Genomic DNA, 24910 nt, shown 5'->3' with positions numbered 1-24910 from the left:
AGCCATGTTGGTCCCAGGATATTAGAGAGACGAGTTGGATGAGGTCATATCTTTTATTGGACCAACTTCTGTTGGTGAGAGAGACAAGCTTTCAAGCTTACACAGATCTCTTCTTCAGATCTGGAAAACGTTCTCAGGCCATGTCTACACTACAGAATTATGTTAACCTAACTTATAGCCACTGCAGTTATTAAATCGCTTATATGTGTGTGCACCCTTGGCTCGGTGTTGTATATCCTCGCCAGGAGTGCTTGTATCGAGTGTATTGTCAGTGTAGGGCATTGTGGGATGGCTCCTAAAAGCCAGTAACAGTCGACGTAAGCAACACTGTGTCTACATTGACACTGTGTTGACCTAATTACATCTACCACGGCTCTACGCTGTTCAGGGAGATGGTGTTACTAAATTGGTGTACAGAGGCACTTACATTGGCGAGAGCCAAATTTAGGTGAAGACACTCCCAACTATGTTGACCTTCCCATATAGTGTAGACCAGGCCCCAGTGTGTGCCAGCTAAATACAAGGTAGTACAGATTGCTTAGCATAAGTAGTTAACACCTATGTCAAGTGACCATTCAAAGTGAAGTGGCCCTTTAAGACCCCTCCAGTGATAAGGGGGAAAGGAAAGAAGAGGAGGCAGCTGTGGGTGGGGCTTGTTAGTGCGTTAGATTGTTGTAATAAGCCATAAATCCAGTGTCTCTATTCAGTCAATGATTGGTGCAAATGGCAGTCTCAGCTCATGCCTCACAAACGGTTACAGGTGGCACTTGGGAAAGGCACTAAGCTTAAAGGCTTCAGTGTTTCTCCAGAAAAGGAAGCCTATACCTAGTAGCATATGCCTGATAGTAATAACTTAATCACTAGAAACTGAGTTTTCCAGCATACTTAAGAAATGGTCATACAAAAATCTACACTTTAAACTGGGAGAAGAGATTGTTTCAAAGAGATCAAACATGACCTATACAACTTCTTGTGTGTGGAAATAAAACAGACTTAGTAGTAGACAGCACTAATTAAAGGAATGATCTGTTGGCACTTCAGGTGTTGGCTAAGTCAAGAGAAAGAGTCTCTAAAGCCTGTTTCCCTCCAGTCCTTTCAAAGATGGCTAGAAAACTAATGTAAAATTCCAACAACTTCAGAAACGTGTGCTGAATACCATTTAATAGCCAGGCTACAAGGGACATTCAGCACATTAAAATACTCTCAATACTACCGCCTCTGCAGGTTGCAAGATGTTGGTCTAAACAACTCTATAGCATGAACTATGTGGGTGACTTCACACCTGCCACAACACTCTACATTTGTCCCATTTGGAATTAGACTGTTACTGACAAACCACATTTGAAACACGAAGCCCTGTCTGTGATGAAGAGAAATCCTGAATAAGAAGTTTTTGATTCACCTTTTCTCTTCCTCAAGCTGGTTGAGAAGCTCAACTTTCTCCCTATCAGCAGCTTCAACCATAGCCCGCAACTGGTCCATCTTCGCTTCCATTTCCAGTACATGCTAATCAGCAGGAATAACATAGAATTTAGTAAGCAAACAGATTAGGCAAATCAATATTTACTTAAAGTTTAAACAGAGCTCTATTTCAGGGTGAAGAAAGCCACATGGTTTGCAGGACAAGAAAAATGGACAATCAACTATTTTTCATGGAGGCATACATGGAAAGATTAAGAACAAAATACTTAGCACTTGGTAAAATGATGACCCGGGGTTAGAGATATGGGAACCATTTACAAATATACCAATGGTATAAGCAGTAAGGGGAAGTGTGGTATAAAGGGGATTCACTGGAAGGAATTAAATAAAATATGAAAAGGAAAATGTAAGCTAAATATCAGACTAAGGCTTACTGAAGCGAGCTCTATCGCATAAGAATGTAAAAGCTTTTATACTGGGTCAGACCATTGTCCATCTTGCCCAGTATCCAGTCTCAGACACTGCCATGTACCAGAGCTTCAGATGGAGTGTACACAACAGGGCAATTAAGGAGCGATCCACCACTGTCTTCCACTACCAGCTTCTGGTAGTCAGAGATTTAGTGTCACACAGAACATGGGGTTGCATTGCATCCCTGACCAAGTTGGCTAATAGCCATTGCTGGACCTCTCCTCCACGAACTCATCCAGTTATTTTTTGAACCCAGTTATAGTTCTGGTCATTACAACATCCCACAGCAATGTGTTCCACAGGCTAGTTGTGTGTTGTGCGAAAAAGTACTTCCCTCTTGCAAGTTTTTTGCGTAGCTTGCGTAACTGCCGCTGAATCCCGGAGGTAAATGTAGACAGGGTTTTAGAGTGCCCCCTACCTCTGCCAAACTGCTCAGGGCACTGTATAATGTTTAACAGTGTTTTTAACACACTACCTCTTAAAATTCAAAATGAACTATAAATTTAACTTCTTAAAAAAAGTCTCAAATTCACCATCCCAAGAGCCCCTAGGAAGAGCAGTGGCTGCAAACAACATTCAATTTTAGAACAGTGCCCATTACTCCCAAACGTGTCCAATCAAATAATAAAACCCAGTGTGTGAAGTCGGTTGTGCTATAACCATCATTTCAAAATAGCATTATTTCCTACCTGATCATGTCCGTCTCTAGCCAATGCTAGCTCCTGCTCTATTTCCCCTACATGACTTGTTGCTTTAGCAACCTCGGCCCTCTCCAGGTCCCTCTCTGCCAGGAGCTGTTCAATATGCTGCTGCTTCTCCTTCAGAGCCTCCTGGAGGGCTGTGGTGCCAGAAATTTTTCTTGCATATCGGGATGATGTTTCTGTTAACTTCAAAAAAGGAAATACGTTAAATACCTCATTTTCTAATTAAAAGAAAGTATATAATCTTATTGTACAAGTAGTTGGGGCACTTGCTAGCTAAGCAAATGCTATTTATACCTGACTGCAGCTCCTCCTACACATTACATATTAAAATCAATAAAAGAGGAAAATAATTTTCAAAGCAGGAAATAAAAACTAATTTCAAATTAGTTGCTCTGGAAGTTAATAAGGGACATGACTGTGCAGCAAGACTTATGTGGCAGTAATCTGGTGGTGTGTAGGAGACGAGTTCAAATGAAAACAAAAGGCTGGCCTCAGTTTAAGATGGGTACTGTAGACTCAGTCAAAGGCTAGCTTGTTAGATTGATGTGAAAAGCCTTCCCTAGGAAGTCCCACTACCACCTGTAAAGTCTATAAAGGACGGATAAATATTCAGAGTCAAATTCTGCTGTCTTCATTTGAGACAATCTCCCATTGAAGCCAGTGGGAATTCTCCTTGACTAGAAGAGCAAGTTCTGCAATTCTTGTCACTACACATCAGTACATTCTAAAAAATTATAACTGATATCTGATCAGAATCACTCTGAGGAGTTGAGCTAAACTAATAGCTTTTGAAAAGAACCGCTTTGGAAGGAATAAAATTTAAGGATATAAACATAAGTGACTCAATATGGCAAATGTAAAATCTCTAAAACGAGACTAAAGTTTTGCTTGATCAAATGTGTCCATTGATCCACTTAATGGAATTGGTTGTTACAATGCTCAATGAAAATGTAGTGTGCCCCTATCCTCCATTTTAATCAAGACTTTTTGCACTGGGAGGGATAGAGGCAGAACTGAAAATAAAACTGGAATGTCTATTTATGAATAACAGTTATTGAACAAGTTGTGGGGCCAATAAGTATTGAGATAGTAAATTTGTTATAATATGTAACAACTGACCTGAAATCTAGTAGTCCAAACTTTCTTCCCAGATCTTAAAACTATAGATATAGCATTTTTGATCCTACCTCCTGCAGTTCTTATCAAAATCTCAATTATTCAAAATCACAATCTTTCTCCCTTGGTAGATTAGTATTAAGCTCTATCACAATAGTCATGGATCAAGTGTGGAAACATGTCTCTTTCATGGGCTTTCCAAAGATTGGGCAATATTGCTATATCCAACAGGGAATGCTGGCATTGGAGAACAACTGTCCAGACTTCCCTTTCTATGTACTAAATTAAAAAGAATTGTTTGTTCCATTCTCTTGTATTAGGAAAAAAATCCACCTTCTTCTCTTCTGGCCTTTGGGAATTGCTACAGATTCAAACTTTTCCAAATAGTCTATTCACAGCCCACCTTTCTAGGAAAGGCTGCAAACACTGTACTTCCCCAGTGATTCAAAAGTATTAGGAAGAATTACTTCAGCTTCTAATAAAGCCAAGAATTGACTTTTGAAGTCTAGATGACACTGCCTTATTTCCTCATTGCTCCCAAGAGCATGACGAAAACTTGGCTCGCGCCTCTTCAGTTCTCCAGCTTTTTAAAGCACCTCAGTTCATTAATGGTCTAGGAGGTTTCAGCGCTAATCAAAAGGAATCAGATTAGGGGATAGACTCAAATTGCAACAGGCAGCTTTACTACGTTAGAGGCTCATCTACCTTGGTGGTGGCCACTCATTACATATGCAAACGAAAAGAACAGCAGCCCTGGATAAATTAGAAGAATGGGCAGAAGCCTGGTTAATTCCAGGTAAGATATAAAATTACCAGAAAACACAGTGTCTAGAATTTCAGAGCACTAGAGATCTGCTGTGACTACAATGTGAGCACGAGCCAAGACACTTGGGGTTTCTCACAATAAACAGCATTTTACCCTTAGAGAGAGGGAAATGTCAAAACATTTTGACAAGCCGAGTCTCTGCTGCGGCTGGACCATTCAGTCAGAATGGAGTATAAGGAAGGGAGACCAAAGCATAAGCTTCAAAAATATTTCAACTATGTAAGCATTACGTGTGGCTCAAAACATCCAAAGGTCCCTAGGAGGCAACACTGAAAAAATAAGTAACTTTACAAAGACTATTATAGCCTATAGTTACATTCCCTCGGGTGCTATGATCCTGTCAAGAACACTAAGATAAAGTGGGTTGGTACAGGTCAGTGTCTGATGGGAGCCTTCCAGAGAATAAGTAGGTGCTGGAGAAGAAAGGTCTTCTTCCCTGTGAATCAGCACTGAACCAATGCACATCTATAAGGTTAGGGGGCACTGTGCTGCTAGAAGTGAATCTTTCAAAACAGACTGGGAAGAAAAAGGTGCCATCCACTTGTGGCGAATAAAGATCCTATGTGCTTTTTGTAATAATAGGGAGTTAACCCTGTTGTACTGGCCAAGCGCTGACTTAGGTAATCACCTCTGTCCATGTGAAATCTGCTTCAGTTTCAGATGAATATGGTAACAATAGCTTCCCTGTCCTAAGCTAGCTGTTCAGTGGAGTGATATACTAGCTCTCAGTTTCATTTCAGAGGTGGCTGCATTTCAAATAGCAATTGACATGATCCCTATATAATCATCTGTATATCAATTTCTGGGGTTTATAAAAAAAGCTTTGGAATCATCTGGGGTGAATGGTGCAATACAAAATTACTTCCACACTCAATTGCCTAGTTGCTAGGGAAGATGTTTGATATCAAGCTTTTCCAGAGGATAACAAGGTTACTTGCCAGTAACTGATGTTCTTCGAGACGTGTTGCTCATGTCCATTCCACTATAGGTGTGTGCACGCCTCCGTGCATGGTTACCTTTTTTCCCCTTAGGAGATCCTGTAGGGCCAGCTCCGGTGCACATGCCGCAGTATCTGAGGCGCTGCCGATCCTATGCCCCCTCAGTCCCTACTTTCTGCCAACTCCGGAAGCAGGGACGAGGGTGGGTTGTGGAATGGACATGAGCAACACATCTCGAAGAACATCAGTTACTGGTAAGTAACCTTGTTTTCTTCAAGTGCTTGCTCATGTCCATTCCACTATAGGTGACTAACGAGCAATACCTTGGAGGTGCGTAGGAGTTACCGGTGAGCTGCCTGCAGCACAGCTCTGCCGAATCCTGCGTCCTCTCTCGCCTGCTGAACGATAGCGTAGTGGGACGTGAAGGTATGTACCAACGACCAGATGGCGGCTTTGCAGATGTCCTGCAGGGTCACTCTCTCCAGGAAGGCTGTAGACGAGGCTTGAGCTCTGGTTGAGAGCGCTGTGATGGCTCCCGGAAGTGGCACCCTTGCCTGATGGTAGCAGAACTTGATGCATGATGTAATCCACAAGGAGACGCGCTGGGTGGAGACAGATGAGCCTTTCATCCAGTCAGCCACTGCGACGAAGAGCTGCATCGATTTCCAGAACGGCTTTGTACCCTTGATGTAGAAGGCCCGGGCTCGTCTCACATCCAGCAAATGCTATCTCCTCTCCTCCTCCAAACCGTGTGATTTGGGAAGAAACACGGAAGAAAAATATCTTGATTACAATGAAACTGGGAAATCCCCTTGGGCAGGAAGGCTGGATGTGGTCTCAACTGCACCCTATCCTTATAGAATACTGTATAAGGGGGCTCCGAGGTCAAGGCCCTAATCTTGGAGACCCTCCTAGCTGTGGTCCTGGGAGACTGCCTCGTCCGGTGAGGAGCAAGAGGACTGCCGAGGCGCGTCCTGCAGGTGTGCCCCCTCGTAATGAAGGGTTGCACCCATTGAGGGTCCCTCCATGGAGTCCGACTCCTCATCCGAGGAGTGGTGTCTATGGGCCTTCTCCTGTGCTGGAGGAATGGACCGCACCCCCAATGACATAAGGGATTGGGGCCCTGGCCCCATCTGGATACCGCAAGGAGCACAATAAGGCCATTGTTGTGGCCATTGACCCTGGGGCCAACCCAGGGCTGACTGCGCCACAGGTTGTGATGCTTTGTGGGGGCGTTGGCTCTCCTGACGACTGTCTCCCCGGGAGACCCCGAGTCACTGGACCAGTGGTGCCATGTCTGTCCTCGGTCCTGGGTGCCCTTCCGTGCCAGGGACTGCCCTCTTGACACCTCCAACCTGGAGGAGGATGAGGACTGCCTCCGTCGCCACAAGCGGTGTCGACGAACGGAGGTGCGCTCCGAAGAGCTAGAGGTACCGGAGTGTCGTCTCGGTACTGATGATTTCCAATGACCCTCGTCTTGTGGCTCTGCAGACACCTTCAGTGACCGAGGTTGGTGCCGCTCTGAACTCCTCGGTGCCAGGGATCTGGAACAGGAGCTGTCCGAGCGCCGCCTTCCACCTTGACTGGTGCCGCCTCATGGCATGCGCTGCCTCCGGTGCTGGGGATCGACGTCGGCGCTGAGAGGGAGATTCCACGTCCTGTGCCGGAGCAGGTCAGCTCGTCGACGCTGACCTGGAGCAATTGTTGGGGGAGCGGCTCTGCTCTATGCTTGGAGGCCATCCAGTGGGAGTTCTTCCTCCCCGTACCAGGGATCTCCACCGCCCTTCAGGGGGACCCAACGCGGGTTTCCCCCATGACACCAGCCCCTTCTCCCTCAGCGGGGAGGGAAACTGGGGGGGTGTGTGTGTGTGGAGGTGATGTAGGCAAGGCCAACAAGGCACTTGCCGCCTGAAAAGCCTCCAGTGTCGACGGCGTCAGCAGGGATACTCTCCCACTCCCAGGAGTCAGGGGAGGCTCCCTGACCGGAGATGCAGGCACCAGAGACGACTCAAAGGGCTGGATCTGGTGCATCTCCGCCTCGACCCTGCCTATACTGACGGCGCAGGGGAGCGTCCACGCTCTGCATGCTGCTTCTTCCTCTTCGGTGCCAGCGATGTTGCGTGGTGCCGAGTCGAGGCTGGTGCCAGCAGTGAGCTCTGCACTGAGGTCACGCTCGGTGCCGAGGTGGAGTGGGACGGCTTGGACGCTGGGCGGAGCACTGCCTCCACCAGCAGGGCTTTCAACCGGATCTCTCGGTCCTTCTGAGTCCTTGGTTTAAAAGCCTTGCAGATCTTACATTTCTCTTTCCTGTTGGCTTCCCCCAGGCACTCAAGGCACTGATCGAGGGGGTCGCTGAGCAGGAAGGCCTTCCCGCAGGAGGCACACGGCTTGAAGCCTGGCGACTGGGGTATGGCCCTGCCACCCTAAGTCCCCGCAGAGACTTGCCTTCTCTAATTATACTTAACAACTACTTAACTAACTAAAACTAACTTAGAATATCAAACAAGTTCAAACAAGGGATTGCGAGCAAGGCTAGTTCCAGCAACCATCATGGGCAGAAAGAAGGAACTGAGGGGGCGTAGGGCCGGCAGCGCCTCACATACCACGGCATGTGCGCCGGGCTCCAGGGGTGCCAGAGCTGGCCCTACGGGATCTACTAAGGGGAAAAAACATTCCAGGAACTGTGCACGGAGGCGTGCACACACCTACAGTGGAATGGACATGAGCAAGCACGCGAAGAAGAATCCTACATTTCCTTTTTCTACACATGACCCAAGACTATGACATTTATGTAACGAACATCTAAAAAATGAACATAAAAGTATATTAGCTAGAATTAGTACTATGTTAAAATTAATCTCAATGCTGCACTTTGTAGTTTCTACTCCTTAGAAGCTCACAGAGTTAAAATCAATTAGGAAAAGAAAGAGGCCTCTCATCAGCAAAGGGAGACATTGAATTTCCCCATTATTTCCCAACTGACTCATTACGTACAACCATCTCGTCAATGGAAAAAGAAATAGACATTGCATTTTGGCCTACCATGGATCCCATACATAAATTATGCCCTTCATTTTGCTGGTAGCATAAGCCCCTTTCTTACTGCAAAAACCTCAGTTAGTTTGAGTTAACTGTTAAATATATAAAGGTAAATGTAGAATCATTTATCTATTCTTCAGGGCTAGTTAAGATTTCCTACGTGCATGCTTTGAGTGCAAAATAAAACAGCACAATGAAACATATATTATGCTTTTCCCAAGATCTGGTCTATCCTCAGTTTACATAAGCAAACCATAGGCATGTGCCATGCGGGTTCCCGCTTGGGAACGTAAAGCATGCAATAGAAAAAGAATCTTACTAGTCCTGTACGGCTTGGCTTGCTGCTTACTGATGATGCCACAGAACTGAGAGAACTCAGGGAGGATGCACTTGGACTGCGTTTCAGATTTGATGGTGTTGCAACCACTTTTCTTACTGTTGTCTTGGCTTTAGCTGGTGTGGTTGATGGGAATCCAATCTTTGTAACTTTGTGGACAGGAGCAAACAATCCATATTTTGGCTGACACTGAAAATACCTTTAGAAAAAACAAACACAGATGAAGGCATTAAATAGTAAAAACTGTAGAGAGTTACCTTTCCATGTAGAGCATGGCAACTTCTAAGGAATTCTACAGCCAACAGCCTAAATAATGAAAAGGGGTTGCTGATAGCACTTCCCATTATAAAATTCTTACAACCCCTTTTTTGAGAAGTTCTAATACTTTTCTTGCAGGGAATTCAGCAGGGAGAAAGCCCTTAGCCTACAGAAATGCCTTTCAGGTTTAGCAGAGTTAAATCTCCTTTTCCCTTCTGTCACATGCATTCTTCCAAGCAAACAAGGAGACATGCCTTTGAGAGAAAAGGAAACCTTTCAAGATCCTCTGTTAGTTGCACTAAATTAATTATGATTTGTATTGTGATAACACACAGAGGCCAGGGATTGGGGCATCATTGTGCCAGACACTGTATGCACAAACAACACAGAAGGTCTCCACCCCAAAGACCTCATAGACTGAAAGTTACATAAACCCAAGATTTAAACCCCAAGCAATTCTGTTTTACTGAAGATTATTATTATAGGGTTATAAACTAACCTTGTTCCAGCCACTGCTCCGTCATTCTTTCCCAGAGGCTCATCTAATTCTACTCCACACCACTCTCCTTTAGCAAAGTCAGTTTCCCCCAGAAAACGTACTGCTCCAGCTTTGGTGCCACCAACCTGAAGGGGGAAAAAGCTTAATCATTTCAAGTTTCCAAACCAAACCTGAAATCAGATATAACAATAGGGAGCACAATCCATTCATAACCACATTAAATGCCTTTCTGGTGGTCTTTATACATGCTAAAGGAGGCAGACCTGTATTTTTCCCCTTCATAGGTCATTTTAAGTAACATTTAATATGCTGAGTACCTTTATATCTTTGCTTTTATGCTAGTATAGCAAGTCATTTTTGCCATGTGAAAAAACTCTTTAAATTTACAGCTAACAAAACACAAATAAATGTAGTAATAGGAAAATGTTTGGTATCTGGTGTTCTGGCATAGAAAAACCAGTATTTGTCCTCATTCTTAAAAGAACAAGAAAAAAAAATCTAAGTTGACAGACCAGGATCCCAAAGCCTTTTGTACATTCCAGTCTAACAATCATGCTTCATTCTTAGTATTTCATTGGAAGAACTATCCATGAAGTCCAAATTTGTTTCCTCCTCCCTCTACTCATCCCACTTTTTTCCAAGGGCTAAACAGCAACCACACAACTGTAAGCTGTTCTCAAAACAAAATCTAAAGAAAAAAGAAAATCAAGCCACAAAGTGCATGCCAGACTCATCAAGCTGCTCCCAACCTTTTGTAATTAAAAACCATGTGTACTTTAAACCAAGATACAATCAAAAGTGTCAGAGAACTAAAAAAACTAGCCTTTGAGATTGTTGTAAAATATCCATCTATTTCTAACCCCACCGCAATATCTGAGATTTCACCACGTCTTTGGTTTTACAGAAATACTGGCCCTAAATCTCTAGTATCAATCTTGCAGATTTCTAGTCTTGCATAGAAGGATACGTCTGCCTGAAATAAAAATTGAAAGTTAGATCCTTAGATATTGAATGTTAAGTGCTCAGCACTTAGAGAATATTATGAACAGTTTTAAAATAGGTATGTAGAAAACAAAATAAAAAGAGTAACAGCTACTAAAGGTTGTCTTAATGGGACAATCTGAGTTGCAACTGTATGATACACAAGACCTGGGGGCTTGTCTACACATAAAAGTTGTAGCACTTCAGCTATACCTGTAGAGTTAAAACTCTAGAAACCTCCTACTGTGGATGTAGTTATACCAGCATAAGCACTCTTATACTGATACAGCTTATATTGGTATAACTGGGTCCACAATGGGGCTTTTACTGGTATAGCTATTTCAGTAAATATATATATATAATCACACCCCTAACCAAAATTCAAAAGTCATTAAAATGTGGAAAAGGAGTTGCTGGAGAACTATTTAGAAGAGCTGTGCAACATATGTGATTCGTTGTATTTGGATGCATGTTTATTTCACAATGGGGTATAAATGACCAAGTAAAAAAAGCCTCATACAAGACTTTTTAAAAGTTAAATGAATAATAGGGCAACATTACAACGCGATGGAGAGCTACTTTGTGACCTTCATTCGCACTGAGGCAGGTCACTAAAGAATTGAGCAGCTAAGAGAAGACTTGCCAAATCTTTTTTTTAGCTGATCACCACACACACACACATCCAAGATGGCTAATATAAAACAACAATGAACCAATGTGGCTAATCTAGAATGCTGGCCTTTGTGGGAATGGAGAAATTCCGTCTGGGGACCCAGCTGGGGTTATATTGAAAATGTGGGAAAACACAGTGATTACACAGAACTTGTCAAATTCTAAGACACATGAATTTACAACAGTGTGATGTTAAGGAATGAAAGATGTTTCTCTCTGGTTTACAAGCATTCATTTAAAACACTTCCTGAAGAAAACAGGTGGGTATAAGTGAGCCAAACTATACACATAGGTATCTTGATAATTCTGCATTTCTAAACAGGGGGAGGAGTGGGGTGTGGTAATACTCTACACGTCCTACAATGAGGAAAATGAACCTTAGCTTCAGTCATCTGCAGACAGCATCATGTGGCTAGAATAACATCTTTTCAGATTTTTTCATTACCACAGGATAAACTGCAGGGTTATCTGTGTTGAGGCATTAAAAGTGAAGTTAATGACCTGTTCCTAAAGCGCTCTAGTCTCTGTGGCACAGATGGTCTTCCAAGCTCAAATAGTTTAGACTTTTACTTTGATGTAAGTCTACTAGACTCTCCTAACCACTCCTCAAGGAAAGAAGCATATAGAAGAAAAGGTATAGTAAAGGCACCCATCACTTTAGCTCTGACTCAGTAGCATCACCAACCTACCCTCCCCCTCTTTGTCCCTTCAATAACTACTTTGTTAACAAGTGTTCATTTTGGATTTAGGATTTTTCCCCCAAGGCTTTACACAGGATTTAACAAGGGCAAGACATATAATACAAAAACAAAACATAGAGGATGCAGGTGCCGAAACATAAGCTCAAAAATATCTAAGGGCTTACAAGACTGGAAAACTTCAACCTTAGTCCCTTTGCAAGTCAATATTGTTTACTAAACAAATTATGGAAATTCCTGGTGCTAATTTATTAATTTCTTTAGCCAAGTTTGCCCAAATTAGCTTTTTTGTACCATTACAGTTGTTTCAGATAAAATCTCATCAACAGCCCACCAGAAGCAACAACATATCGCTGCCAATCCAGCCAGTCAAATTTTCCTGGAGAGAGGTTGTCTAGAAGTGCAAAGTTCTGGTAGCACTTTAGAGAGAGAAATTAAGTCATTTTACAAACAAATTTGGAAGGAACAATTCTCTTTCCAAATCCAGGTTCCAGAGTAAGACATCACTGCAGCTAGCATGAAGATGCGGGGAAGTTTGCAGCAGGACAACAGACTAGTTAAGGTGCCAGAGAAAAGGTTGGGAACCACTGCACTAATCAAGTCAATGCTCAGTCTTCTTTTTGATAAACTAACAGAGTGAGCTCTTTAAAAATCTCTCACTGTAACGCATTTTCTCCAGCCCTCAGACCATTTTTATGGCTCTTGTGTGAACCTTTTCCCATTTTTCCAACACCTTTTCAAAAAATGTGGACACTAGAACTGGACACAGTATACTAGCATTAGTCTCACCAATACCATACAAAAAGAGATGAAAACACAACTCCTACTCTCGGCTGTACATTCAAGGATCACATTAGCCCTTTTTACTACAGCATCACACTGGGAGCTCATGTTTAGTTGCTTGTCCACTATGACCTCAATATCCTTTTCAGAGTTACTGCTTTCCACAATGCAATTTCCCAACCACCCTTCTGGAGGTATGGCCAGCAATCCAGATCACTCTTTATGACTGCCCTGTCATCATGACTAACCACTCTGCCAATCTGTGTCATCTGCAATTATTAACAGCAGTGATTTCCTATTTACTTCCAGACCATTGCTGAAAATGTTGAATAGAATTGGGCCTAGTACCAACCCTGCAGACCACCACTAGAAACACCCATTAGATGATTCTCTATTGATAACTACTTTTTGAAATGTCAGATGGCTCATTTTTAATCCATTTAACATGTGCTTTATTGTATAGTGCGAATATTTTAATCAGAATGTTGTATAGTATTAAGTGAAACACTTCACAAAAACCTAAGTATATCGCATCAATGCTGTTACCTTTATCTACGAAATTTATAAATCTTATAAAAAAATAAAAAGTTTGACAAGACCTATTTTCCATAAAACTATGTTGACTGGCATTAATAATAAAATTTTAAAGAAAGGAATGTTGTCAACTGAATTCCAGATTAACTGTTCAATTATTTTGCCCAGATTGACGTCAGGCTAACTGACTTGTAGTTAACGGAGTCATCCCACTTGCCCTCTTTTGAATATTGGCACAACATTAACACTTTTTGCTTGATTAGTTGCCTGGAGTATTCTCGAAGAACCTAAGCCCATAGTTCAGCTTGCTTAAAAAACAAAACAAAAACTCCTGTCAACGTGGCTTTCATCAACTACATGGGAATCCAAATGTCAGTAACTGAAGACATTCCACAGAATTGTAGAAGAGGAAATGGTCTAGAAAATGCTTGGACTGATTCCATGGTACAGAAGTCTCACACATACAAATTTGCCATTGCAAAAGCACAAAGCTCCAAGGTGAGACAAAAGAATTACACTCTGAACTATTCAACAAGTAAACTAGCAAAACTAAATACAAGTCATTCTGACCTTGTGCTCCCTGGACAGCTTTCCCCTGGGAGAAAAAAAATCCACTTCCCCCACACCCCTAGCAAAAAAAAAGTTTAGGGCTCTATACGGAAATAAGTTTAAAGTATCAATAAATGGATATAAAAGGTTAATTGCTTATATGGCTTAATTGTCATTCCTCCTTGGTATCTCGCACTGAATTTAAAATTAATCAACTTGAGTCACCTTGCTGTGCCGGTAATTAAAAAGGCAAGGTAAACACAGGGGCTTATCTTTAAGCAAATTAGAAGGAAGACATCTTACCCTAATGTGTGTTCAAAAGTACAATGATATTTTACATAGACAATCACCAAGGTTATTGGCAAAGTCAAGGTTAGCTTTGTTTTTCCCAACTGAATGTCCTTTGACTGGCTGATTGCAATGTACCGATCTACTTAAAATTTAGTAAATACACGGGGTATGGTTATAAAATTTAACAATTGCAAAACCACTGTAATCTCTCTTGCTTTCATATTTAGTTCTTGCAATCTGTACATAAGGCGGTTAACTTTTTTCCATATAATTATTTCTTCTATCAAGCCTTTAGTTGTGAAAACTAGCATAGGACATCAAGAAGTGGGAAATATGGGTTCATGCTGCAGTAAGCAAGCTACAGCTGAAGGGTGTAAACAAGCCGAAGAGAAGAATCTGTTTTAGTGATGCAATGTGCTAAAATATAAGGGAATCAAACCATCCATTTGGTTTCTTAACTATTATTTATTGAAAAGTTAAACACTAGTACAATAAAAAAAGATCCGAATAAAAAGGAGTCACACCAAAATCATCAACTTTTATAAAAGTCACTTTAGTTGTCCAGTATTTAACAAATATCTATATACTAATATGTTGTATTTCCTTTGGCTGGCTACAAATTTGGAAGATTATTGCAATTTCCTTAAGACAACCAGACAGCTAAGCATAGACTTGCTGGGTCTGGCTAGATAAGGCATCTGGCTCCCTTTGAGGTGATCTGGCAGTGGTCGAAGGGAGATACATGTTACGTAGCTTGTGTATTGCCTTTTGGGGTGGTGGATTAATTCAGTCAACCAGACAGCACTCTCCAATCGACTAAGTGGGTCTACACAGACCCCTCAATCGATGCCACTGCATCAATGCCTGCCACCAAGGCAGTGAAGACATATTGTTAGATCCTGGCTTATCAGGGCCTCAAAATGATTTCAAATACATCTAAAGAAACCACAGCCAGCAAGCAGCTGAGAGAATGATATACTATGGGCGTCTCCCACCTTAATTTCTAAATTACTTTGGACACTAGTATCAGAAAGGAAAAAGCTAATTATAATAGATTATTTTTCCAGTTGTGATGTTTGCTTCTAGTGCTAGTGATTTGGAGTCCATGCCACTCAAATAAAAGGTGGGAAAAAAAACAACAACAACCCACTGTTGGCTGCTGAAACACACAGCTTTTCCTACAGCTCTTATCCATGTAAATACAAGTTGGCTGAGACTTTGCATGCCCTGAAGCATTGTCTGTTTGTTTTGATGTTCACGGAATCTTTTATGTGGGGACAAGATGTTCTCCGCCCATTGAAAAAGCAGAAAACTCCTTTCCAATGAAGAGTTTTGCCTCTTGTGCTCCTTGTTTATACGGGTACGCCACAGATATATTTCTCAACATGAACTTGGCATGAGGTCCTCTCGGATAATCCTCCGTTATCAACATAGCTAGGTGATCTCCTCAAAATTCCACCTGACGGAGGCAGAAGCATTTCTCTTCCTTTGACAAGCAGTATCTCTGAATGAGTGCCCCAAACACTTATGATCTGGTTTGTCATCCCTAGCCTTCTTAATGGACACTGAGGTAAGATAAGATCCTTCAGGGTGCCTTTCCTCTGTGTGACTGATGTACATTGGAAGCTACTTCTATCACTATAGCTGTATTTGTTTGGACAGAGACTAATTTCCCAGAAGTATTTGGGAGATCCAAATATAGCAACATGCAGCATTACGAAGTTCTACTCTAAAATTAATAGACAAAAAACTGTTGGGAAACAATTAACATACCTGAAACAAGACCACAGAAGACAGAAAACTAACTTATAAGCCAGTCTTCCACCCACAGGTATACATTTACCAGTGCACGTATCACAGATGATGGACCGCAACCTTAACTCTGTTTCCTCAAATGCCCTTATGTCTAAATGCTTTTACCAAATTTCCCCTCCCAACACAGTTGGCTGTTGATGTTATGATGGGGTAATTTGGTAGCACTGGTGCTGGAAGGCTAGTAATGTGAGAGGGCAGAGTTAATGTTGTGATGTGGGTCAGATGTGATATGTAATAGCGGCAAAGAAGGAACAGACTGTAGATATCATAAAATAGGCTAAACTTTTCATTTTCTTGCTTTTGTGTTAGGTATGCTGTATGTGCAATAATCTTAACTGTGCTTCAACAAAAAACCAGGTATATTAATTTCTTAAGTGTATTTAATATTTAAATGAGGTACAGATGGGAAATAGACCTATGACTGTACTTCTCTGGCATATACAACATCTGTCAGCAGCCGCATATAAAGCCTTCCCCAATCTAGGATAAAATCTGATAGACAAGATAGAGAAAGTTGTGTGCATGTCAGAGAACATCTGTTCTGCTTAAATTTTCAATTGTAAAAGCAAAAAATTACCCTTAATACTAAAACTTTTTCTCACTGTACCCATCTACTAAAAATTCACCTCTTTACCATTTTTTGTGAAAACAGTGGGGTTCTCTCTCTCTCTCTCAAAAAAAGACTGTCAAGGATGAATTGCAGACAGACCAATTACAAACGATGCTCATTAAAAATGTATTTAAAAAAATTAATTACACAGAAAACGTAAAGGACATAAAAAGGGGCAAGACTTTCCCACTGAAGGACCACCTGCATATAAACAGAAATGCATGCTCCATTTTAAATCCATTTCAGAATGCAATCTTAATTAACAAGCTGAAAGCCACATCTCCATAAGACTGCTATTTTCAATTTCCTTCCAAAAACTAGGTTTCCTTTGTAAATCATCCATAAAAACTTCCAAATGAGCAATTTATAGAATCATAGAAGATTAGAGTTGGAAGGGACCCCAGGAGGTCATCTAGTCCAACCCCCTGCTCAAAGCAGGGCTAACCTCAGCTAAATCATCCCAGCCAAGGCTTTATCAAGCCGCAATTTGAAAATCTCTAAAGATGGAGATTTCACCACCTCCCTCGGTAACCCATTCCAGTGCTTCACCACCCTCCTAGTGAAAAACTTTTTCTTAATATCCAACCTAGACCACCCCCACTGCAACTTGAGACCGTTGCTCCTTGTTCTGTCATCTGCCACCACTGAGAACAGCCTAGCTCCATCCTCCCTGGAACCCCCTTTCAGCTAGTTAAAGGCTGCTATCAAATCTCCCCTCATTCTTCTCTTCTGCAGACTAAACAAGCCTAGTTCCCTCAGCCTCTCCTCATAAGTCTCTGCAATGGAACTCAACTGCTCCTGTGCTTTACAAACCTACACTTACTGAAGGCTCACCATTTTTGTTCTGTAATTCTGAGTGTTTGCCCATTCAGGAATGGGAACAGGATATATTCCTTATAATTTTCAGTAGGTCATTACTATTCCTACCACATTTACAAAAGTTTCCGACAGCTATCAAATGTTTCTGATGGCATGGTTGAATTGGAGTGTGTTAGTATGTTCAATTAGTTCAATGTTAGTGTTCAATAGGTCTAGGAGGTTAAGTTGTCACCTCGCTACAGTATAGTGGTTCTTCTTCCAAGGGACAAGAGTACAAACCGTTTGTGCCACAAAGCTTGTCTTACTGTGTAACAATAAATGGCACCAAGAAGTCAGCGTAGCCTCCCTGCTGTGAGTAAGACAACAATGCTCTATCCTCAAACGCAAGTCGTCTGACAGCATTCATAACACCCAATGGAGAATGAACATTCAGGCATGTTATAGTAGGTGACAGCAGATCTTTCCTAGCAACTGATGCTGACCGACAGTTCTAAAGACTGCCTCCAGCTCTCGGTTGGTGACTATCAACTCTAAAGTTATAGATTGCTGGGCATAGATTGGACAGGGATGGGAGGGGAGGAGTGCCTTTAAAACCAAATAGGCTTCTGCAGCTGCAGCTTTCAGCTGAGTTTACTTATTTTTGTACTAAAGAAATCAAGTCTGGAGATTTAAATATTTAAAAGTATTGTTTGGGATGACATCAGCAAAGCAGTCTAGCAACCAGAAGAGTGCAGAACATGATTAGTCCAAGAAGTTAGATTTAAAAATAAAACACACACACATCACTAATGCAAATAGTGAAGCTCAGCTACAAAAGACCCACAGACATTAAAAAAGTAGAAAAGTATATTGATGATTTAACGTCTATATTTTACTCTTGCATGATGTACTTTATTGTAGTTTATTAATTATTTGCATTACAGTACTGTGTAGGGCCCGATCAAAGATCAAAATCCCATTGTGCTAGGGACAAAAACTCACTGCCATAGAGAGCTCACAATCTAGAAGTCTGACAAAACAACAAGAAGATGAAAGGCAAACGAAGGAGAAGGGAGGATGAGGTAATGATAAGATGAGCATAACAAGCAGCATTCTCAGCTCACCACCTGTGGCATTCAGTAGAGATCATGGCAGACAAGAGTCTTGAGGAAGACAAAGTGGAGTACAGTTTTGACAAGGAGCTTTTCTCCCATGCATGGGACAGCATAGGGGAAGTCAGAAAGGTCCTTGAGAGAGAAGTGGACTGACAAATGGGCAATGAAGGCTGGCAGTGTTGAAGGAGCCAAGGCAGGAGTCAACCTCATGATAAGATCAGAGCTGATAGATGTGGGTGTTAAATGGTGGATCACTATTTTTTGACACTGCAGAAACAAAAACATCTCAGCTTCAGTCTGCTAGTGAATCAAGTCTCACCTCTCACTTCATATTAATCTTTTACACCTTCTTCCATGCTGCCCCTATACTTAGAGCTCCCTCCCCATTCTGACATGCCTAGCAACTACCCTCTCCTCTCAAATTCCTCCTTAAAACTCATTCCCCCCCATGAAGTACAAACATGTTAATCCTTGTCTGCAAAACGCTATCACCATCCCATTATATATTTCAAGATAAAACATATAGGAAGACAGAGGAAGTTTCTGCGCTGTCGTCAGTCTAATTAAACTGCAAGCTCCTCAGGGAATGACTTCAGCACCAACTACACTGTCAGTGTTTAAGTAGCTAAGACAAGCTGAGAGATAAGAGTCTCACCATTCACCTGATGCATTTAATAATCTCCTAGAAATTCTATCCTAGAATGTCAACCCACCTTTCACCACAGAATCATTACATTTATGGTATCAGCACAAGTAAAACAATAACGTCCATGCAATTTTCTTTACAAGCTTTTCACAGCATGTTCGGAGATGCTGTATGTGCCAGTAGAACCAATTTCTGCCCTGTGTTAGCTAATGGAAACAAACATAAGATGCCTCTTCATTTGCTATATTTGAAATGCTAAAGTTACAGCAAGCCAAACCTCCTCCTCCAAGAGTGATTAATACAAGGGACACACTCAGGAGTTCAGGCCCAAAATCTGATCTATAATCAAATGGTTGTAAGTCTGGTGGGATTTGCCCTTCAAATATTAATTCAGTGTTATTTTAAATCCACCACTTTGGTGCTTAGAAGCTTTTAAAAATGTACTGTAAAACCACAATTGCCAGTTTTGTGGGGCCTTCCCACAACCAAGGCTTGGTGTCTGCATGTAGCAGCTGAATACCATTTCCACAGCTGTGCACATCTTTCTCCAAGGGTCTTTTATAATGCACATGCACATCAAAGTGGTTATCAAAAAAAGGTGCCATGTTCCATTGCACTCAACTAAACTAAGGCCAAAAATCAGTACATAGCATTTTAAAACTTTAAAATTCACATTTCATTTAAGCTATTTTAAAAAATAAAAATCATAATTATGATACAAAGTTTTCTGTTCTGAAACTTATGAAGGGCATCCAACTAAACCTGCAGATCAGGGCAGAACATCTAATCCCCAGGTGATCACTGGCATTAAGAGACTGCTTCTGTTGCTGCCTATCATAACTAATGGGAGCCATTAAGCATTCTACTGTTGGGAAGCTCGCTGGAGACACTGAGCCCTGAATGTGTAAAAGGAAGATTGGATGGAAATCTCTGACAAGTCTGCAATTTGTATTTAGCATTACTGTACTATACTGCTTAAAATTAGAGCAAAAGGATGAAAATATAAATAGTTTGTTAAAGCACGAATAAGAGTTTTACTGAACATTCACAAAGTACAATAGAATGAAAGCTGCAAAACCAGACTCTGGTCTGCTTTAGTATTTCAGAGATCTCCACACAGGGTTCAGAAATTCTACACCATATGTTCTGTGATACTCTGGCATAATGGGATGAGCTAAACTAGAGAGCTGCAACAGTTTTACTTAGTGCAGCAGTCAAAGCACAGAAAACAAGAGTGAAATGTATTTTAATTTTGAAGGCTTCAGTTAAAAATCAGCATTTCTGAAATTCCAGATGGAGGCAGCCATCTCGTTGACAAGTGGTATCATTATGTAACAGCATCATCAGAGGAATCTAATGAATTATTATAAATCAATATTAAAGCAACATGGAAACTGATTTGGTAGGCCATAAAAAGACAAACAGTAGCAAATTACATATATAAAATCTGAATGTTACACAAAAATGGAAACTGGAGATTACTATCTGTAAGACTGCCCAAGCCATGAAATATAACAAATCCACAGCCACTAGAGCTTCATAGCTGACGTTGTTCTACACTACACAGCGATCTGAATCACACATCTGTGGCATGATATAATTGTAGTCCTCCTGCTCCAATAGCACAGCTCCCCATCATACAAGGTAAGGAGAATAGCCAATGCCTTATGCCTGTTAGTAGTTTAGAGCCTATATGACCCACAGGTTCTGATTCCATGCAGTAGTGGGCAGTAGTCATCCCCACCCCACCACCACGGACCACCTCATTATAACTTTCTTGCTTCCCAGCCTGTATAACTCAACAGAGCAGAAAGCTTGTATCTGACTCTGGGTTATAGTTTAGCATGAAGTAAAAATCTATTTTTTGTTAATAATACCAAAAGTTGTAAATTGTTAGATTGAAAAGATATACGAGGGTGGGAGGAGCTTACCAAAACTCGATCTCCAATTTTGAGTTCTCTTTCTCCCTTCTTTACAGACCCGGCTTCAGAGAGGTTTGATATAGATTCACTTGCAGTTTTTGAAAGAGTGCTAATTTGAGTAGGAGTAGAGTGTTCCTTGCCTGCTGGCGGAGAAGTCTTTTGAGGAATTCCTGTAGGGGGAGTTGCTGCAGGGGGAGAAGACACCATACTAACAGCTGATGTGGAGGTTGGTGAAGTAGCTCTAGAAGCATTAGCTGTCTGTGTACCATTGGCTTCATCTTCTGCCAGCACTTTTCTTGTTAACTTCGATGGCCTTGTAAATATTCCCCGTAAGGGTTCACACTGGAAATACCGAACTCCAGCTACAGAACCATCATTCTTGCCAATGGATTCATCTAAAACAATCCCTGCCCACTGTCCTGGAGCAAACTGTGTTTCTCCAAGAAACTGAATAAAGCCAGGTTTGTTTCCATTGACCCAAACACGTTCCCCAACTCTGAAGTCATCCACAAAATCATCATGTGCCTCTGAGGTGGGTGTGCTTGATGGCTTTTCACTGGACACTGCTTTTTCTGCTGGAGCCAAACACAAAAAGGAAGCAATATCAGTCAAAACACATTTATATTCCAGTATGCATCATGAGCTTATTTCCATTTAGAAATAGACAGTCCGTAATTCTGAAGGAAGAAAATAAACATGTGTTTTCTCACTGCTATATTGAGATAGCAGTATTCTCACATTTCCTTGACCAGTTTAAGGGATTAACAGCTAAATAGCCTTTGATCCAGTCTTGCAATGTTTTAATGAACATTTACCAGCCCAGCACAAAATCTACTTGCCCAGCTTTACCATGATGATGAAAAAATGTTTTACTCATTCTTCAAGAAAAATTGTTTGAACCAGTGCTTTGAATTGGGCTTAAGCATATTCTGAATATGTACCAAATTGTTCCATTATAAAACATATCAGAACTGGATAACTGAGAATTGCATTTTGGGGCTGGGATTGTCCAAGGTGTCTAAGAGCAGACTTTCAGCAGAAAATGGGTGCCTGACTTTCTTAGGTGCCTCTGAAGATCCCAGGCCATATTTCTGTTCTGACTTTAATTTGAGCATCTCAAGATGCTCTCTAGCAGTCTGACAACTTCAGTCTAACCCTTCTCTGAGGTAGTATTAGCCAGTTGATAGGTGTGGAAAAAGAGGTACGAAAAAGACTGAACACACACAGAAAGTCCATACAGCCAGGCCTAGAATCCAGGAAGTCTGACTCCCAGATCTATGCTTTAACCATAAGGTCATTACTCCTCTTTGGATCATTTAAAAAGGGGATAGATTTAATAACCTTGAGAAGACTAGAGCTTTAGGCCTCAAGCCTTTACAATATTTGTATATATATAAAAATGAATGTTCGTTTCTAAGAATCTAAAGCATCTTTTACTGAATAGCCAGAACGTTCTGAAAGATCAAAAATAAAACTATACAATACTATGGCGCTACATTTAAATTTACTAGCTAGAACGTCAAATTGTATATTACTGGCAGAAAGGCTTGAAGTCTTGTATTATGGCATGATCACTTTAAGAGATTACTGTACTGGGGGGCAAACAAGCAGCAGTTGGCTGTACTGGCAAACACACAGCTCAGATCGTACATAACCAATAACATGCTACATCATGACATGTCAGCTGCCTTCAAGGTATCCTTCATTTGTTGTTATGAGTGACCAGTCCACAATTCACAAGTCTGGAAGCATGGCAGACACTCAGATAAAATGATCTTCTTTAGAGCATACAATTTTTGAGTACTACGTCACTAAGTAAATGGAGTAACATTCAAGAAAAACTAATTCCTTTAACTTTTTTAAAAGGCATTTTTTCTTATGAACTCACAATTATGTCCAATTTATAAAGTCAGATTTTATTGCATATTGTACACACCAGTTCAGTTAGATCAGAAATATGAGAATTAGACATGCATTCAACCACAGCCTCCAGATTAATTTTTGTTAAAAGAATACTTAAGAAAAGTGTTAAGATGTTAAAATTTTCATTACCAGCAGCAACTGATGCAGATGTTTTCAGGACTGTATTTCCAGGCTTGCTGATCTTGGTAGGAGCCTTAAGCCCACTTGGTTTTAACATACTCATCTTTTTTACGTCGATGTTTATCCCCTTTGTCAGTGGTAACTATCTTTCCCCAAACATGGATGCAGTATGTGCTTCTATGTTTCTGCCTTTGGGTTAAGCCTGTATATAAAAAAGTTAGAGACAAGATAAAATACATATTTTAAATTTTACAGACTAAAGAATTTTTAAAGAAACTGCTGTACAGAAAGTACAGTGCAATAAAAGCCCCCAACAACCACAACCATGAACATTCTCAAAGGGAGTTAGGCTCTTCCCACATTTTAGAAAGTTATTTCCTACTAAAAAAAATCTTGAGTCTGAGGCTAACACACTGAATTCATGATATTCAACACTGATGGGTCCAGCTTTTGAGCTTTAAACTAAAGCGCTATTTTAAGAATGGAAAACAAAGCCCTTAACAACACTGTACACAGACAGAATCATTCTGTGAACACTACAGTTAAATCAAGTATTTTTCAAGTGTTGCAATAGCCCAGTTAAAACAAATTTAGACTAGCAAGAGGGCTAACTGCAAGTCAGTAAAGGACTTGGGACTCAGGACAAACAGAAAGCTTTTTAAAATGGTTTGAACTGAAAAGCGAAGATGGATCATAAGAGTCTGTTAGACGCAGAGAGCTAACAAGTAAACACCCACCACAGTTCTCCTGGCATCCAACATTTAGGATCATGAGACCCATTAGCTCACCATAAAATCCCCAATACAGTGCCCCAGCTCCGATCCTTTGGAACCAGAGTTAGGAGGAGGAGGAATTAGGTTGCTAGGATAGAGAGCAGCTCTGACTCAGAGACCAGCTATAGGTTTTCCAGGGAGACATGTCATGAGATTTTTGCTCTAAGAGAAGGAAGGCATCTTTTCTCTTGATTACAAAAGCTTTAGAATTTGCTTCCTTCAAATATCATTTGAATTTAAAGCCAGTGTTTTGGTTATTTTCTTCTTTAAAACCACACACTGTTCTATGGTCAATATACCTTGGATATTTACTAAATTTTACAAAGAAGGCATTTAAGTTAAAAGCATTTTGGTTAAAGAAACACTGACACAGCACTGGTGACAATTTTTTTTAAAACCCACTAGGGATCTAAACCATAATTTGGGACAGGTTAGAAGAAATTTAGATATGTAGAAACCGCACTCTACTTGCTCAACTATTTCCTCAGAACCGAAAGGCTGGTCTTGACCCTGCTGTTTACTTAAACTGTAGTGTGCACATAGCCTATGTCAGTATAAATTACGTCACTCAGGAATGTGAATAAGCCACCCCCTGAGCGACGTAAATTACACCGACCTAAGCACAGGTGTGGACACAGCTATGACAGGGGGAGACTATTTCCTGTTGACTTTGAGAGTCTGCACTAGCAGTGCTACAGCAACACAGCTGTATCAATGCAGCTGTGTCACTGTAAGCTCTATAGCGTAGCTATAGCCTGAGGGCAGCTCTACACTGCTGGCAAAAATTCGGCGGCAGCCGACGGGAGTTACGCAAGTTACACAGAGTAGCTTGCATAACTCCCGTGGACTTCGTGAGTTCCCTTTAGCCCGCCACCTCCATTGCGCTGTGCCGACAGGAAATGCGTTCCCATCGACGCAGCCCTATGCTTTTTGGGGAAGAGGTCTTAATAGATCAACTTTCAGATCGATTGAGTATGTCTTCACTGCCGCTCAACCAATCGGGGGGGGGGGGGAGAGAATATCGATCTGACGGTGGTGAATTTGCCGCCGTCACTGTGTAATAGCCTCAG

At 41.3% G+C, this 24910-nt stretch overlaps 1 protein-coding gene across 10 annotated transcripts in view; it reads right to left on the bottom strand.

Annotated features, from left to right (window-relative positions):
• Positions 1–24910, bottom strand: part of CLIP1 (CAP-Gly domain containing linker protein 1) — a 98677-nt gene that overhangs the window by 49110 nt on the left and 24657 nt on the right. For 8 of the 10 annotated variants that reach the window (XR_010918219.1, XM_067539563.1, XM_067539568.1 and 5 more), the window contains exons 2-7: positions 23077–23269; positions 21034–21599; positions 9611–9735; positions 8836–9052; positions 2583–2780; positions 1403–1506 (exon numbers count right to left, since the gene is read on the bottom strand). Coding sequence is in view for 9 of the 10 variants with exons in the window: in XM_067539563.1 (XP_067395664.1) it covers positions 1403–1506; positions 2583–2780; positions 8836–9052; positions 9611–9735; positions 21034–21599; positions 23077–23170 (1304 nt within the window). In the remaining variant the exon portion in view is untranslated. The remainder of the gene's footprint in view (positions 1–1402; positions 1507–2582; positions 2781–8835; positions 9053–9610; positions 9736–21033; positions 21600–23076; positions 23270–24910) is intronic. The other 2 variants (XM_067539564.1, XM_067539566.1) reach the window with 1 other exon arrangement.

Source organism: Emydura macquarii, unplaced genomic scaffold, assembly GCF_026122565.2.
Source record: "Emydura macquarii macquarii isolate MOO-44397 ecotype Brisbane River unplaced genomic scaffold, CSIRO-AGI_Emac_v2 contig_554, whole genome shotgun sequence".
In the NCBI taxonomy this organism is placed as follows: domain Eukaryota; kingdom Metazoa; phylum Chordata; order Testudines; family Chelidae; genus Emydura; species Emydura macquarii.
This window is presented reverse-complemented; position numbering and strand designations above follow the sequence as displayed.